We start from the raw sequence: 17,068 nt of genomic DNA on the forward strand, positions 1-17,068 counted from the left end.
TGTGCTGGGTAACTTTGTCAACTATTAAGAGCACAGTAGCATATGACCTCTAAACTACCAGATGTGGACTATAAGCCACAAAACTCAACTCAGAAGGTGTACTGTGTCCCTTAGTGGTGTGAATATTTCTCCACTGTGGTGAGACTCAGGACTGGTATTTCTCGCTTATTTGAAGTCACCTCATGCATCATCATGTGCTCCTATTCTTGGTTTTCATCATCCATTACCCCTCTGTTATGATTTCAGAGCATGTCACCTCTAATGCCAGTGATAGTGAGAGTAGTTACCGTAAGTTCTTCCTTCCATTGTGCCCTTCATCCGTCTTTCTCGTCTGCTTTTCTTTCACACATTTAACACTTATTCTCTCTCCTATCCTCTCTGCTATGCATTAACGTGTATGGGAGATCCATTTCATAATGCAACATAATAAATAAATAAATAAATGACCAATGTTAATAAATTACCGAGCAATGCTATTGTGGATTTATCAAGAGTTTACATTGCTGAATGCCTGCCCCCTCAACTGAGCAGCACTGCAGTGAGAAAGGCTGGGTAATGTTCCAGAAGCCACAAGATACAATACCAAAATCAATCAGTGAGCCCTCTGCCAGCCCCTGGCTCAGTCTCCATAGCAACAGTGCCCCCATCACTTCCCAGCCCTTGCCCTCTCTCTGTCAGAGACTGTCAGAGTCACAGTGGTGCTATATCAAAGCCACTCTAAAGATATATACTGTCTCACAGGGGCCAGATATTACACACCACTGTGATCAGCAGAACAGACTGTGCATTAGTGCAGGGCATTACCAGCTACTGCATGGTACGGTACACTTTGTGTCACTATTCTATACGTTGCAACATCGCAAGGGCACAAGAGACCTGAATCTCTGGGATCAATGCTTTTGTCCACTAACATTTGACAATTATGTGAATGCAGACATAAACAATTAAAAAATGATGGTTAATTTTTTTTTAGCTTCAACATTTTCACTGGTCCTGCTACATCACTGTTCAAAAGTTTGGGGTCAGTAATATTTTTTTTCAGTAAGAATGCTTAAGGACTCATTAAATGAAACAAAACACATTAAAAAAATTCAAGTGACAGTATTTATTGTTACGATTTTAACTATTTAAAATAAATGCTTTTCTTTTGAACTTTCTATTAATCAAAGAATCCTGAAAAAAATTTACCATGGTTGCCACAAAAAAAATATTAAGCAGCCCAACAGCTTTTAACTTTGTTAATCAGAAATATTACTTGAGCATCAAATCAGCATGTTAGAATGATTTCCGAAGAATCATGTGACACATGGGAAGACGGGAGTACTGGCTGCTGAAAATGCAGCTTTGCTTTCACAGGAATAAATTACATTTTAAAATATTAAAAAAACTTTTAAAATTGTAGTAATAGTTCAAAATATTATCATTTTTACTGTATTTTCGATCAAATAAATGCAGCCTTAGTGAACATAAGAGACTTGCCAACCCCAAACTGTTGAATGGTAGTGTTAAAATAAAATTAACTACATTTAATTTTGTAGCTATTTATTTTTAAATTAATATGCTTTAATAAATGTTTTAATAAATGCATTTTAATTACTTGAAAATATATGGAAATTATATAGCTAGTGCAGTGTAGCTCCATAATACGCATTTTTGCTGGAGACAGTTTGTGTGTTTGTGATCTCTCATACATGTGAATAACTAACAAAACAATTCTATTTCTTTGGAGTAAATGCTTAATATTTTGTGTTTTAAGTATGCAATATGCTACACTTTGATGCAGTAAACAGCACTAGCATGTCACAGGCCCTTAGGAATTCTGCCCCTAACTTTGAAGAACAGTGTTCATTAATTTACAGCACGTATCTGCCTCTAACTCATAGTGCACATGCGGGCAGTCAGCCTTAGGCAATCAGGCCTACTGAGATCCACAGAAAGAGCTCCACTTTAATCATTATGACAGTCTCATACCAACCATGACGGAGAACTCCATTGCTATTCACTATTCATATGTGTAGCATACAGGACCTCTAGTGGCCACAAGTGGATCTCGCATTGCTGTCTCTGCAATTTCACACATTTAATAATAATGCATGAGCAGAAAGCATTGCATCAATTTCAGGGTTTTAATATGCTTGACTGGATGTGATAACATAGTGATAACATAAAATGATGAATTGTACAAAAAGATTTTTTCTAAGCTTAACTGTATGTGTGTTCTTATATCAGGTGGTCAAGAGGAATATGTGCTGTCTTATGAGCCAGTCTGTCAGCAGGAAGGTAAAATGCTAATGATTGTTCATATCAGCAACATTAACCCATAAGATTTCATCTAATAAGTCACATCAATGATTCTTTTTAGGAGAATGTAATTGATTTCATGAATGGTCTTTCAACAGTGAACTACTCACGACCGGTGATTATCTTGGGTCCGATGAAAGACAGAGTAAACGATGACCTGATTTCGGAGTTCCCTGACAAATTTGGTTCCTGTGTTCCTCGTAAGTGTATCATGTACACTGTGTGAACTGATTAGATAACATGATGAGGGAGGGACACATTATTACAGTTGCTACAGTGAAAATTACAGTGGAGTTGCAAGCATGTCAAATAAAAAGGCATTTAAGGCTGCACTGACATGGTTGAATATCTTTTTTTTTATTTTGAGATTTGAATAGATGAATTATTCCAGTAAGTGATATAAATTAACTTTATTATTCACAGGGGTCTGTTTGATAGGGTTGCACAATGGATCTGACTATATGGTTTAGTGAGGTTATTAAACTGTGAATAACTGTTACTCAATTAAAAGTAAGTTGATGCTGTGCCCTACAAAATATAATAGAGTCAGACTGTTAATGGTGTGGTTTAAATTAAATGTGCATTTATAATACAGAAGCACCCCATGTTCTCTTTATTTTAAAAATTTCACAGTTCCAAATATTTTTAAATGTTATGTTCAAACTAACAGATTTGTAAGCATGTTTGTTGAACAGCCGATAGTAGATAAGAGAAGAAATCCCATGTACTCATAGCTATAGCTTACAAAAAAGTCAGTGCTGGTTAAACAGGCGGCCAAAGCAAAATACCACTTAAAAAGATTTAAAATAAGGCCAAAAAAAGCATTAAAATAAGCCAAATCCAGATATTCATTTTTCTAGTTATGACAAGCTCTGAAAAATTTAATCGGGTAGAGATTGTGAGTAAAAAATATTTTCAAAAATCCTTCTCCTAATCCTTATTGAGTAAATCTTGAAAAACTGGAAAAGTCATAGGGCAGAATAAACATAGATGCAGCAGCTATCAGGATTTAATGCTTTATGCATTTAAATACACACATACATATTGTATTTGAAACTGCAAATCGTCAAACACCTGTAAACTACATTTGGTAATTCTACTACAACCATGGGTTTAATACAGAAATTAAGCCTGTAGCATATGCTGCTCTCTGTCTCAGATACAACAAGGCCGAAGCGAGATTATGAGGTGGACAGGAGAGACTACCACTTTGTTGCGTCCAGAGAGCAGATGGAGAGAGATATACAGGAGCACAAGTTCATCGAGGCAGGCCAGTACAACGGTCACCTGTATGGAACCAGTGTGCAGTCTGTCAGAGAGGTGGCAGAAAAGGTGAGGTCCAGATTTATTTCTCACCATAAGAAGTGTATTTTATTAACAACACTAAGTCTCAGTGTTTCCCCTGCCATTTTTTCTTTGCTATAGAACAGGTCTATACCTTGTTCTTTTATTAAACAAACTAAATAGCCTTATGTTATTTATCTTATTTACTTGACGGCATGTCATGTCTGTCTCTACGTTACATGGTCACGCTCTCTGTATTCCACACAGCGGAGTTCTGCCCTGATGCGCGCACACACACAAACGTGCGTGCACACACAATTGAGCACACTCCCACTAGTATTTGTAAATATTAAGCCGCAAAACGACTATTTAAAGCTGCAGTCCGCCTTACTTTAACCCGATTCACAACTGTTAGTTTATAATAATGTTTTCTAATTTGAGTGGTACGGGTAGGTTTTCGCAGGAAATTCGAGCATGCTGCTGCATCATTACGTCACGTCTGTAAACATAAAGAAGTTGTCTCGGCTACTAGGCTATTGCATGTGAGGATCTTGCAGGTGACGGATCATTTATAGCCTTTTCTCACAGCAGCTAGAATAATTAAATAATTTAGAATAATTTTGATGGCGGATTGTAATCCAGAAAGGATTGTGTTTATGAAACATATGTGAATGAAATTATATTATATTCCAGTTTTAAATGTGCTTCTGATTACAGATAGCCTGGGATAACACAAGATTTGTATTTTAAAGACAACAAGTTCGAAGGGAGCATAGTTTGCTTTTTGGGTTAAAAGAATTTCTTAATATGAAATTCGAATAGTAAGACAATTAGAGATTAGACTGTACAGAAATTGAAATCTACACGCTAATACACACTATACTCATTGTCACGCAATGCTGATGTTGTTAACTTTAATAATTTGAGAATAAAGTATAACAATAATAATAATTTGCACGGCTTGATGTGATATGAGCTAACCGATCGTTAGATTTAATTACCATTGGTAGCGTGATTTATTGTAATGCTTTTTTCCTCGGTTGGTCAGAACAAACGTGGCAGACTTGTTACTTGTTCAGATGGCAATATATGGTGAAAATTCTTATTTGGGTCATATATTCCAAGACTAAAGGATAGAATCTGTGATTACTAAGTACAGTATCCACACAGGTGCGGTGACTGACAGACTGACACCATAGACTGAGACACATACTTCTCAAAACATTAGACTCATCCGCGCTGGAGCCGTGCCGATGCACAACCCCACGCAAGGAAGATAATTCCGCACAGAGCTGCAATTCCAGGTTTTCAAAGATGGCGACAAAGAGGCAAAACTTACAGACTGCAGCCTTAAAATGATTTCTGCGTGTCTCTGTGTTAATGAATGGCGCAGATGCGCGGTTTTGTTTACTACTCGTACTGAAGCGCATGTGATGCTCCCGGTGATATTAACGTCTGCTGTCTCACTGAGGACATAAATACATGAACAACATCTCCAGAGCTGCTCTGAGAGTGGCTTCAAAATATAAGTTCAGTTTAACTTGAAGACATTGCAGCAGAAATATATTACTATTGTTCAGTAAAATGTACGTAATAGGCTACTACTACTACTAAAATTATTAAAACCTTATTTTTAAGGAATAATCATACTACATATATTTCTTCAATGTTTTAATTGTAATATTAAATCCCCTTTATTTTCCAAAAAAATATATTTTTTCTTTCGTTTTCATTAATTAAAAGATAAATTAACTGACTTTTTTTATGCCTTAAAAATGTAAATACACAACACAGAATTTCTGAGGAAAAAAATCATAAGGCTATTGTAAGAATAAATGAATCTTGTTTTTATGCTTTCAAATAATTAGACATGCTAAAACACAGAATTTGGTAACAATAAAACAAGGTTGGAAAAAATAAAACATTTCATAGGGCCCTAAATATGTAATTTGTGTTAAACTTTTAAATCTAGGGGAAACACTGAGTCTACAAACATTACATTTACAGGCAAAGATTTGAATGCTATTACCCAATGTTTACATAAGGTGTTGAGGAAAGGAGCTAAGTATTGTTTCAGGAGAAATAGGCACGATAGGCATGATAGACCTGCACAACTGCTGACAGCACAGGACTATAATCCATAACATGCAGCCTTATTGCTTACTGTATGGAAACACTGTCTTTGCTCTCCTCAGGGCAAACATTGCATTCTAGATGTATCAGGCAACGCCATAAAGAGACTGCAAGTTGCTGTGCTTTACCCCATCGCTATTTTCATCAAACCAAAATCAATGGAGAACATCATGTGAGTAAAAGACAAGGAATCCAACTAGTATTTACAAAGATCATTGTCTATTAAAAACAATGTCTCGCTATCAATGACCAGTGTACCGTATTTGCTAGGGGTGTAACGTAAGGGGTACTAAGGGGTACGTGTATCGTGTACTGAACGGTTCACGGGCAAATTCCAAATGGAAGTGATCGTCCATATCCCCTTGGAGTGGGGACTTTGGAGTGAGCAGGACACGTGCGTGCCATTATGTAGTTGTTTGGAATGCACTTGGCAAAGGGAGCGATGTAATTTCCTCATTATCTTCAGCTGGCATGTTCCCGTGACAACGCAGCACGGTGTCCGTCAGCAGATTCGCTGATGGACACCAGCATAAAAAAATATACATTTTATATTTTAAAAAGTTTTGTATATATCATTTTTTATATATTATAAAGCATATTTTAAAAACTTTTTAAAATATAAAATGTATGTTTATTTGCAACAGTTATGCTAACAACAATAAAAAGACATTTATGACATTAAAACAGTGACATCTGCTGACGGACACCATGCTGCGTTGTCACAGGAACATGCCAGCTGAAGATAATGAGGAAATTACATCGCTCCCTTTCCCAAGTGCATTCCAAACAATTACATAATGGCACGCACGTGTCCTGCTCACTCCAAAGTCCCCACTCCAAGGGGATAGAGATGATCACTTCCATTTGGAATTTGCCCGTGAACCGTTTGGTACACGATACGCGTATCGTTACACCACTAGTATTTGCCATTGTGTCATATTACGTAAACTGTACCCAGTCATAATCATTGGGGTGCAGTTAAATTTAATTTTTTTCTCAAAATAGTTTAGTATGCAAGGATTACTAATCCATGAATGTTTTTTTTCTGTCCCCTGTGAGCATTATAATATAAAAAGTATGCTGTAATGCTTTTTCTCTCTCCTCAGGGAGATGAATAAAAGACTGACAGAGGAACAAGGCAGGAAGACATACGACAGAGCCATGAAGCTGGAACAGGAGTTCATGGAGCACTTCACAGGTCTGTTTGTGGCTGTCATACAGGCATCAAGACAACAGCTAACCCCAACTCACATTTCTGATTTTACAATATATTATATATGTAGCAATGACAAGGTCAGGGTTTTCCCCCAGGAAACACACAAACTAATTGAATGTAGTTATATAGAATTGAATTGAATGTAGTGTGTGTGTGTGTGTGTGTGTATATATATATATATATATATATATATATATATATATATATATATATATATATATATATATATATATATATATATATATATATATATATATGGGTAGTTGATGTATTAATTGCTATCAAACCTCCTTGCTATGGTGTGACAGAAAAATGTAAAAAAAAAAAAAAAAACTAACATTGAAGATAAACCTCTCTCATGCTGTTTGTAACTCTAAGAATAAAGATACATTTTTCTCATGTTATTTGTTTAAGTTTTTTTTTTCTACATTTTTGCTGTCACACCAATATATATACTGTAGAGAGAGAGAGAGTGTTGTGGTCAGAATTATTAGGTTACTTGGTAAATATGAGCAAAGAGGGCTGTGAAAAATCTGCATTGTTTATCCTTTTGGTCTGTTATTCAGAATATTCACAGAAATTTCATTTGACCATGGTGGAATCTTCATTTTGTGCTCAGTGACCCATTTTTGTGTTGATTTTGATGTTGATCCAACCGTACATCCAATTATAAGATTTCTAGCAGAGAATATACTTTTTTTTTTTTTAGACCCCAAGATCTTTGGAGAATACCAGGTTGATTTTTAACATCTCCAGTTGATTGGAAGTTGTTCATTTTTGTAGAACTACCTATAGCTGATCATTTAACTTCACACTGTTTTTGATCTGAACTGACTTGAGCTAAATAATAAAACTACTGTCTTTTAGAGCTGCTTTACAGCAGAATGTGAACTGTTTCCATAGACAAGTTTCCAGAATTGCTTCTGCTATTTCCTGTTTATCTCTGTGATGCTGGCTTGACACAGTCTGTATTGTATTGAGCGCTAAGGAAATAAAGGTGACTTGGCTATTGCCCTGATGGTGAACATGGGAATTTTCAATGCTTTAGCTATTTTCTGAAGCTCAACCATTTTTGCTACACATCAGAACTATTTCTTTGGTTTTACTCATTGTGATGGATGACTAAGGGAATTTGAGCTTTGTTACCTTATATCTATATTCCTGTCAAACAGGAGTATAAATACCTGGACAAATTTAATTTTTAATGAAAGATCATGAGGATAAACAATGCAGATTGGAAGACTGAGTATAACATATTTTGTATTTGTATTTGTAAACCATAATTTAGAACACGGATGGGCAACTTCGGGCCTGGAGGGCCACTGTCCTGCAGAGTTTAGCTCCAACCCTAATCAAACACACCTGCCTGTATAGCTTTCTAGTGATCTTGAAGACCTTGATTAGCTGCTTCGGGTGTGTTTGATTAGGGTTGGAGCTAAACCACTGGTCTATATGACTGCTGGCAGTTTGTTTGTGTCTTTTAAATGTATTAGTTATTTTATTTTTGTCACTGCTGTCTCCTCACTGTGACCATCTCTGCATTGCAGCTATTGTTCAGGGGGACACTTTGGAAGAGATCTACGATCAAGTCAAGCAGATAATTGAGGAACAGTCTGGGCCATACATATGGGTACAGTCCAAGGAGAAACTATGAACGCCTTCAGGAGTTTATCATCCCCCTTTCTCTGCCTGGTTTATTTATTGATTCTGTTTTTGTTTTTTTTCTTTTTGGTAATCTCAGCTGGGCTTCTCCAGCTGACAGAATTCACTCAACAGATTAATTCCTTAATCCAGCATACTTCAGTCTCTGTTCAGTCCTATATCTTCACCTCCTACTTCTAGTTCCTCAGTAGCTATTTCAAGAGAAGATGATCTGTCCTCCTCAGATCTTTACTGCTTCCATGCTTACAGAAAGCAAAGCTATGCCAGACCAGCATCTGTTTACCAGGGGTTTGGAAACGGTACAGTTCCTTAATGTTTAAGGGAGGTTACTTTGTAAGGACAAAGACAGCGATCTGGATTTTCTGACAAGTCTCTCTTCATTTTACCCATTCTATTTTTTTTTTTATTATTATTTATGGAAATGGTAACATGGAGCTCAAGTCTCAGGCATCGGATTCATTAAAATGGTGAGAGAAACACAAAAAAGCAAAACTTTGCACGTTGTAGCTTCTAAGACCAGGTGTTCTTCAGCCCTTCTTTCTCATTGTTCATTTCCACCATAGTCCCGTATGTTCCACACGTTGTTGATTTTCTTCTTTTACTTCTTCCTTGACTGTTGTATTGGCATGCTTATTGTTCTCCTCATTCTGATTGTCTGCGTTATGGAGCCATTGTGTTTAGATGATGTCCCGCTGCACAGATGTGAGACATGTGCCGCCACTGTTAGAATGTCGGAGTCTACAATCAGTGTCTTACACAGAGTATGTGTTTTCAACACTTTGATTTACATTTAGGAAAGTCTGCCATTTGTAAGGAACTGATATTTTTAAGAGGCAATAAAATGCCACCGCATATGTGGAAGAAATTTATTGTACAATGAGATCTTAACAGATATTTAACCCTCCATAAACTGCCTATTTTGTTATAATAAAAGTCTATATTGAGCTTTACTTAAGCACTATTATGATGGGAGTTATTTTCTTGACATCGTAAAATGTATATTAGAGCAAGAGATTTAAAAAAAAAAATGGTATGAATATATATTTTTCCCCTTTTTCTGTTACCACCCTTTATTTTCCTAAACTGAAACAAATGACAAGATGCAGGGCGGTGAGGGGAATGCGGAGAAAACGGAGCCTAGCGGATGATTAATGTGCTATTTGAAGCTGGCTCTGTCGCTTCCTCCCCTCTGCCCACCATTTCAACATCATCTGCTCCAAGTGTGCTACATCAGAGTCATTGTGTGGAGAAGAACGCTCTATCCGTCCCCCCCTCTCAGACACAAACCGTCTCAGCTGGAAGAAGAGCTTCACAGGACCGACCAAGCTTTGACGCAGGGCTGATGTTATCCAGCTAGAAGCTCCACAGAGACTCCTTTTTTCTAAACCTGTCCCGGAGAGAGGGGGTCTTGCCTGCTCTTCCTATGACATGATTGTTTTGTATACTAAGACTGCTTGTTCTACCACCTCACCACCTCTGCTTTTTGGGGACATTTTGGGACTGGAAAAGAGAAACATGTAAATAACCTACTGATCTGATTCATTCCATTAATCAAAACGAACAAGAGAATGGCTAATTCAAGAAAAATAAAACAAAATCTTTCTCATACAGCTCAGTGCTGGTGTGAGTATTCCTTGAGATGGAGGGCTTAAGTATATTTTTAAGGTGTGACATTAGCACGTTATTCTGTCTAGCTGTACACATCAGTGCACTTCTGAAAAGTTGTCATGTTGATTGTCACAGCTGTTATTTTGTGAGGCCATATGGCACCTTAAAAGAATAGTTGACTCTAAAACATAAAATTCTGTCTTTTACTCGTCCTCGTATCATTCCAAACCTGTATGGTTTACTTTCATCTGTGGAACATTAAAGAAGTTTTTAGAATTGTTTGAGAACTGAATGCTGTATAAAGAAAGTCAGTCGTCACTAAAGCTGTTAGGTTACTGACATTCTTCAAATTATTTTACTTTCAAATAAGAGTACGTAATACAGGTTTGGATTGACATGAGGGTGAGTGAATGATGACAGAACTTTCCAACACACTCTCATGACATTTTGTAACTATTTTGTGTTGTGTTAACGGCTAATTCAGGGCTCTAATCAAATACACCTGAATCAGATAATCAAGATCATTTGAAACTTATAGGCATTGTGTGTTGGAGCCGAAGTCTACAGGACAGTAGCTCTCTAGGAGCAGCTAATTTAAATGAGTTTGTAAGATCTGCTCACTCCCCACTGATGGTTATGTTTGGAGTTAGGGTGGACCTTCTTGCTCCCCCCCCCCCTCCATATGAATCAAATAATATGTATTCATGCCACCTCATGAAATAGTTTATTTCTCGTGGTTATGTTTTTGGGTTGGAATTTTTATTTATGGTTGGGGGAGAAAAAAAAAGAAAAAGTGATTGTAATTCTGTGTAAAACAAACATAGTTAAGAACAGTAAAAGTTCCAGTGCTTGTTTTTACAAAAGATCAACAGTAATGGAAAGCTGCTTGTCCAATTAAATCAAATTTGGAAGTTTTTTTAGGTATTAGCTTCTTTAGATAAGTGTTCCAAGATGTCAGTTTCAAATAGTTTAAACGCCATTTCACTCCACTTATTTCTTTGACAGCACATGCAGTTGGACTTCTAACAAGTTTTTTTTTTTTTATGTATTATGCAAACCCGTTTTCGCTTCAGAGTAACAACAGAGGCCATAGAAAGTTAGTTTAAAACCAAGTCACATTGTGAGATATAAGGTTGCGGTTACCCTTTTTACTCCAAAGCGGACAATTCTATAGTAGCAAACTGCATTTGTTTTTATTTATACTTTTGATTTTAACAGATTCAGATATTCTTGCTTATGTCACGTCAAAAAAACGTCGTATCTGCAGTACAGTCAGGCTGTGAACTGGAGCTCAACATTTTTGTAATGTTTGTGGTTTAAAATGTTTTCATTTAATAATCTGGTTTCAAATGTCAATAAGATGGCATAACTAATCGCAAAACCTTCATTTATTTCACAACAAGGCACTTCTATACAGCCATCCATCATTACCAGCACTCTTACAGACTTTACAGTGATATTAATTTAGTTTATTGAGGGCCATAAACCCTGTCTTACAGTAGAACGTTCTTTAATAACGCTGTCCTCGTATCACAAGTGGACTCGTAATAACGCCATTAATATAAGGTTCACTCATTCAGTCACTTTCTGTCTTTTATCTGTCTGTCGGCGTCTCTCATGCCCTCTTTCACTTCCTTCACAAACGTATCCCGCAGTCTAGTAGCTCTCCGACCCAACTCTTTCACATCACTGGGCATCTTTGTCGTCTCCTCGCGTATCTGGCGAACAGTCTGGGATCTGAGCAGTTTGGTCGAGGCGTCTTTCCCGGCGATCTGTGCTTTAGCGATGGCGAAGGCCGTGATCTGCGCCGCGCGTCTGATAGGTCGAGACTCCGACAGCTTCTCCACCACTTGAGCGTTATTTATCAAAGCATGAAAGATCCGTCGCAGCACCATTTTGAACCTGTCACAAATATCTACGTTAGATTTCACTAATATTAATCAGGTTTACGATTAGTATTTATTTTCTTAGGTAAATAATACATTACCTTCAAAGGTCCCCAATCGACTACTCTACACGCTACTGAGCGGGTCTTTTCGACGGTGCCGTTGCCGTAGCATTTGCATCACTGTAGGGGATTACACACCACAGTGCCCTCTACAGGCGTGGGGAGTAATACATTTTAAACGGACGACCGTACAGTTGTGCTCAAAATTATTCATACCCATGGTAAATATGATCAAAGGCGGCTGTGAAAATGAATCCTTTTGATCTTTTATAAAAAAAAATAATAATCTAACCTTTCAATTGGAGAATAAGAATTTAAAATGGGAGAGAAAAAATGGGCCACAATTAATCATACCCTTTTATTCAATACTTTTTACAACCTCCTTTTGCCAAGATAACAACTCTGAATCTTCACCTATAATGCCTGATAAGTTTGGAGAACTTCTGACAAGAGATCAGAGACCATTCCTTCATCCAGAATCACTCCAGACCCTTTAGATTCCCAGCAGGCTCGGCTCCACGGGGGGCCAGGGTGGGCCTGGCCCACCCAATCAGAAGCTTGGCCCACCCTGGCCCCACACATAACAGCCAATCACAAAATTGTTGTGATATTCAACTGAGGTTCCTATATTTTTTTCTTTTTCGTTTTCTTACCGCCCACACCCACATACGTGCTAATACTGTATTTTCATGCATCAGGGAGCCGCTATCAATATGCGCGGAATTGAAATCCTTTTGAATGAGAGCTCGCGCCTTTCACTTTCACTTTCGATTTGGCCATCACGCGTACAGTGCTCTGTGTAAAGGGAGAACATCTTACAAGATCAGATATTTGTCAATAAGCTAAGAATCTGTTGATGCATGGTCTTGTCAGTCTCAGTGGTGTAGTGCAGGGTACCTACTTCTAAATACCCTCTGATGCGCATTCAGTGGTGCCTCGCATTAGCCAAAATAATGACAGTCCACCACATGATTTGCTAATCAAATCATCTGTGAATAAATGCAAATATTCCCTAAAAATACCCAGTAAAGACAGTGATGCGGTCAGGACGCGTCGGCTTCCGTTTAAATATGATTGATGATTGCGCCCGCGCCTGCTTTGTCCCGAGACAAGATGCTGACAGAGTTGCTGCTGCTTCAACAACAACAATTTCGAATGAAGATGTCAGCCAAAGTGAACACTCTTTAATAACAGAACCAGTGCATGAAATGTGACGGACACTCCGTGTTACATTTGCCCGTCACTGCATGGGAGAAACAGTCAGTCAAACATAGGAATATGCACAATTCTGGATATTTATTTATTTATTTTTTCCCAAATAGAGATCATATTCTCCTATGATTCTCAATAGACAACTAAACAAATAGCTTGTAATTTACTAGAGGTTCTGACAAAATGTTAATTGCTGCGGTCTATTTAATTTTTAAAATTATCTTAATTTTAAGATAATTAAAATTCAACCCCTGCCCAACTCATAACCCCTGCCCACCTGGAGTATCACTTGGCCCACCCTTCATCTCGTATCTGGAGCCGGGCCTTATTCCCAGCTCCATGTTGGTGCTTCTTCTCTTCAGTTCACCCACTCATTTTCTATAGGGTTCAGGTCAGAGGACTGGAATGGCCAGCAGAAGCTTGGTTTTGTGCTCAGTGACCCATTTTTGTTTTGGTTTTGATGTTTGTTTGTGGATCATTGTCCTGTTGGAGGATCCAACCACAGCCCATTAGCCGATAAGATTTCTAGCATGGACAGTCAGTTTTAAATTTTTTATATGTTGGTATTTAATTGAATCCATGATTCCATGTGTCTAAACAAGATGTCCAGGACCTCCTGCAGAAAAACAGGCCTACAACATCAAAGATACAGCAGTATATTTCATTGTACACATGGGGTACTTTTTTATCCCTGTGTTCACCAAACCCATCTTCAGTGTTTGCTGCTAAAATCTCTTTTGTAGTTTCATCTGACCATAGAAGCCCTTCTACATCAAAACCCTTCTTCCTGACAGATTTGTAATATCTTTAGTTGATTGGAACCTCTTAATTATTGCCTTGATGGTGGAAATGGGGATTTTTAATGCTTTAGCTCTTTTCTTACAACCACTTTCTAAATTTGTGAAGTTCAACAATCTTTTGCTGCACATCAGAAATATGTTCTTTGGTTTTACTCCTTGTGATGGATGATTAAGGGAATTTGGCCTTTGTGTTCCTCATATTTATAATCTTGTGAAACAGGAAGCCAAGGGTGGACATGTTCCTAGTCACCCTGGTCTGATAAAAAATGTAAACATGAATAGGAATATACTTCAGAGATATTTTACTCATAAGAATGTCTAGGGGTGCCAATAATAACATACACTGGAGAAAAACATTTATTTCATAATGTGATTTTCCCCCACTTTCACTTTTAAAAAATTTTTTAAATGAAAGATCAAATGGATAAACAATGCAGACTTATTTTCACAGCCTCCTTTGATCATATTTACCAAGGGTATGAATAATTTTGAGCACAACTGTATGTAATTAGCGAAGTTAATTTTAAGAAGAGCTTCTAAGCGTGTCCTTGCAGGTTGTGCACTTGTGCTATAAAAAATAGCTTTTAAAATATCAATATTTTAATCGTTCTCTCAATCTCACCGTTACTTTAACAGTATCTTGAATGATGACAATGATTAGAACTTTGATCGATAAAACCATGGGCCAATACACACACACACACACAGACACACGTGTTTGTTTTTGTGAAAAGTGGGGACATCCCATAGGCGTAATGGTTTTTATACTGTACAAACTGTATGTGCTATTGCCCTACACCAACCCTACACCTATCCCTACCCCTTACAGGAAATTTTGTGCTATTTCAGATTTCCAATACACTCCATTCTGTGTGATTTATAAGCGTTTTGAAAAGTGGGGATATGGGGTAATGTCCTGAAAAGTCACCTTCTCCTTGTAATACCTATGTCATACCCTTGTCATTATACAAATCTATGTCCTCATTTGTCACAAAACGCACGCACGCACACACACACACACACACACACATACATACATGCATACAATGGTGGCCAAAATGATTAGAACTGTAGAATTTTCACCAGCTAAAAATAGTTTTAAGTCAGTTATTTCTATCTTTTGCTGTGTGTCAGTAGGAAATATCAGTTTGCAATTCCAAACATTCATTTTGCCATTAGTTGTAATAATCCAGTGAGATTTTTCTTTGCACAAGAAGTCTGACAACAGCCAGTGCTCCACACAGAGATCTGATCTCATCCTCCAGTCTGTCTGGAATGACATGAAGAAACACACTGAGACAGACTCAATCCAGAAGAAATGTGGCAACGTCTCCAAGATGCTTCAAAATGAATGTTTGTAAATGTAAACTGATATTTCTTACTAACACACTACAGCAAAAGATAGAAATAACTGACTTAAACCCATTTTTTGACACACACACACACACACACACACATATATACTGTATATGTATCCTATTAGCAATTCAATACAATTATTGTGAACACCGAGCATTACATTTGGCATTGGAGGACCACACTTTAATTGATAAAAAGCTGTCTTTGTGATCTCGGTCTGTAGAGAGCTGATAGTGTATCTCCTAGAAACACTTGTCAGCACGACGCACACACGTCCAAGTATGCTTCACTTCTAATGGGAATTGCATCATCCTTGGTGGGGGGTTTATGTTGAGGTGGGCCAAAGTAATGAACGTACTTCTTCAGCATTGATGGAAGACATGACAGTTCTTGTGAAGTTGTCCTTAAATTATAACCTGTTTATATAAAAGTCATTCCTCTCACTGTTTTCTTCATGCTCAGTGCTCTTCATGCCTTACAGCATTACAATGGCTTTGGCCTTTTTTCACAGCTTTTATGAAAATATCCACCAGATGATTTGTGTGGAGCACAAGAGAAGATATTTTTTTTTCCATACATTGAAATTCAATGGGGCACAGTGTTGTTTTTGAACAAAATAAATGAATAAATAACAAATAAAATAAAAACCTCAATTTATGTTTGCAACACAACTTTGTGTTTGAAATTTTTTTTACATTTTTAAATCTTTTAACTTTTTATGGAAATAACTATGCCTTAGGTAGGAGAATATACTGCAAGTGTGGAAGTGAATGTAAAGTTTTCAGACATTTAACTGTATGTAATTTATGATTAAAAGAAAATTTCATACATTTCATAATAAATGTAATTGGTTAAGCATGCATTGTTTTGACCTTCTTAAGTCTTAGGCCTATGTACATGTAATATATATATATATATATATATATATATATATATATATATGTAATTTCATAGTTACTTCTATTGTCTTTGAAGTGTCCTGCTGAATGTATTGACAACGGTAACTAAAATATACTTTATATATTTTATATGTAATTTCTATTAAAACTTGTATGTTATGTATCAAAATATGTTTGTAACACATCTGTGATAAAGTAATACACCTTTGTAATACATGTTTGTAATAATAGTACATTTAAAATACAGTATATTCATATTAAATGTAAAATTGAATAGCATGCTAGTTTAGTAGGTTAGCTTTAGTAGGTTAGTCAGCACAGCAAATAAGTACACTTCTTAAAAGCATGATAAATGATTATTAAAACAGTTTAAAAGATTTCAAATGTACTTTAAAGTAAAGCATTTATTTAACGTTACTTATAAAGTCATAAAAAGTATCTCTCATATTTTATTATCTGTGAGTACATTTTTTTTTTATGTACTTTTAAGATTTGAAGTACAAGTGACTACATCAGTCTGATCACCTAAAGTAATACCACACTCTTTTCTCAACAAGGTTTGAGTTAGCATTGTGCATGCCAGGTTATGTGCTAAAGCAGGGGTGTCAGACTCATTTCCTGGAGGGCCGGAGCCCTGCAGAGTTTA

General features: G+C 36.9%; 2 protein-coding genes across 27 annotated transcripts in view; one reads left to right on the plus strand and one right to left on the minus strand.

Moving 5' to 3' along the window:
- Window positions 1-10,206, plus strand: part of dlg1b (discs large MAGUK scaffold protein 1b) — a 127,918-nt gene extending 117,712 nt beyond the window's left edge. For 24 of the 26 annotated variants that reach the window (XM_058762511.1, XM_058762516.1, XM_058762544.1 and 21 more), the window contains 7 exons: window positions 247-288; window positions 2,230-2,280; window positions 2,400-2,501; window positions 3,461-3,633; window positions 5,781-5,890; window positions 6,825-6,916; window positions 8,482-10,206. In XM_058762511.1, the coding sequence (XP_058618494.1) occupies window positions 247-288; window positions 2,230-2,280; window positions 2,400-2,501; window positions 3,461-3,633; window positions 5,781-5,890; window positions 6,825-6,916; window positions 8,482-8,588 (677 nt within the window). In that variant the 3' untranslated portion in view covers window positions 8,589-10,206. The remainder of the gene's footprint in view (window positions 1-246; window positions 289-2,229; window positions 2,281-2,399; window positions 2,502-3,460; window positions 3,634-5,780; window positions 5,891-6,824; window positions 6,917-8,481) is intronic. The other 2 variants (XM_058762553.1, XM_058762630.1) reach the window with 1 other exon arrangement.
- A 735-nt stretch (window positions 10,207-10,941) lies between these two features.
- On the minus strand, window positions 10,942-12,330 carry ncbp2as2 (NCBP2 antisense 2 (head to head)). The gene is made up of 2 exons (XM_058762722.1): window positions 12,192-12,330; window positions 10,942-12,106 (listed from the first exon to the last, which is right to left on the minus strand). The coding sequence occupies exon 2, from the start codon at window positions 12,097-12,099 to the stop codon at window positions 11,785-11,787; it is 315 nt and encodes a 104-aa protein (XP_058618705.1). The 5' UTR covers window positions 12,100-12,106; window positions 12,192-12,330; the 3' UTR covers window positions 10,942-11,784.
- Window positions 12,331-17,068: the final 4,738 nt, after the last annotated feature.

The sequence above is a fragment of the Onychostoma macrolepis genome, chromosome 02, assembly GCF_012432095.1.
Source record: "Onychostoma macrolepis isolate SWU-2019 chromosome 02, ASM1243209v1, whole genome shotgun sequence".
In the NCBI taxonomy this organism is placed as follows: Eukaryota; Metazoa; Chordata; class Actinopteri; order Cypriniformes; family Cyprinidae; genus Onychostoma; species Onychostoma macrolepis.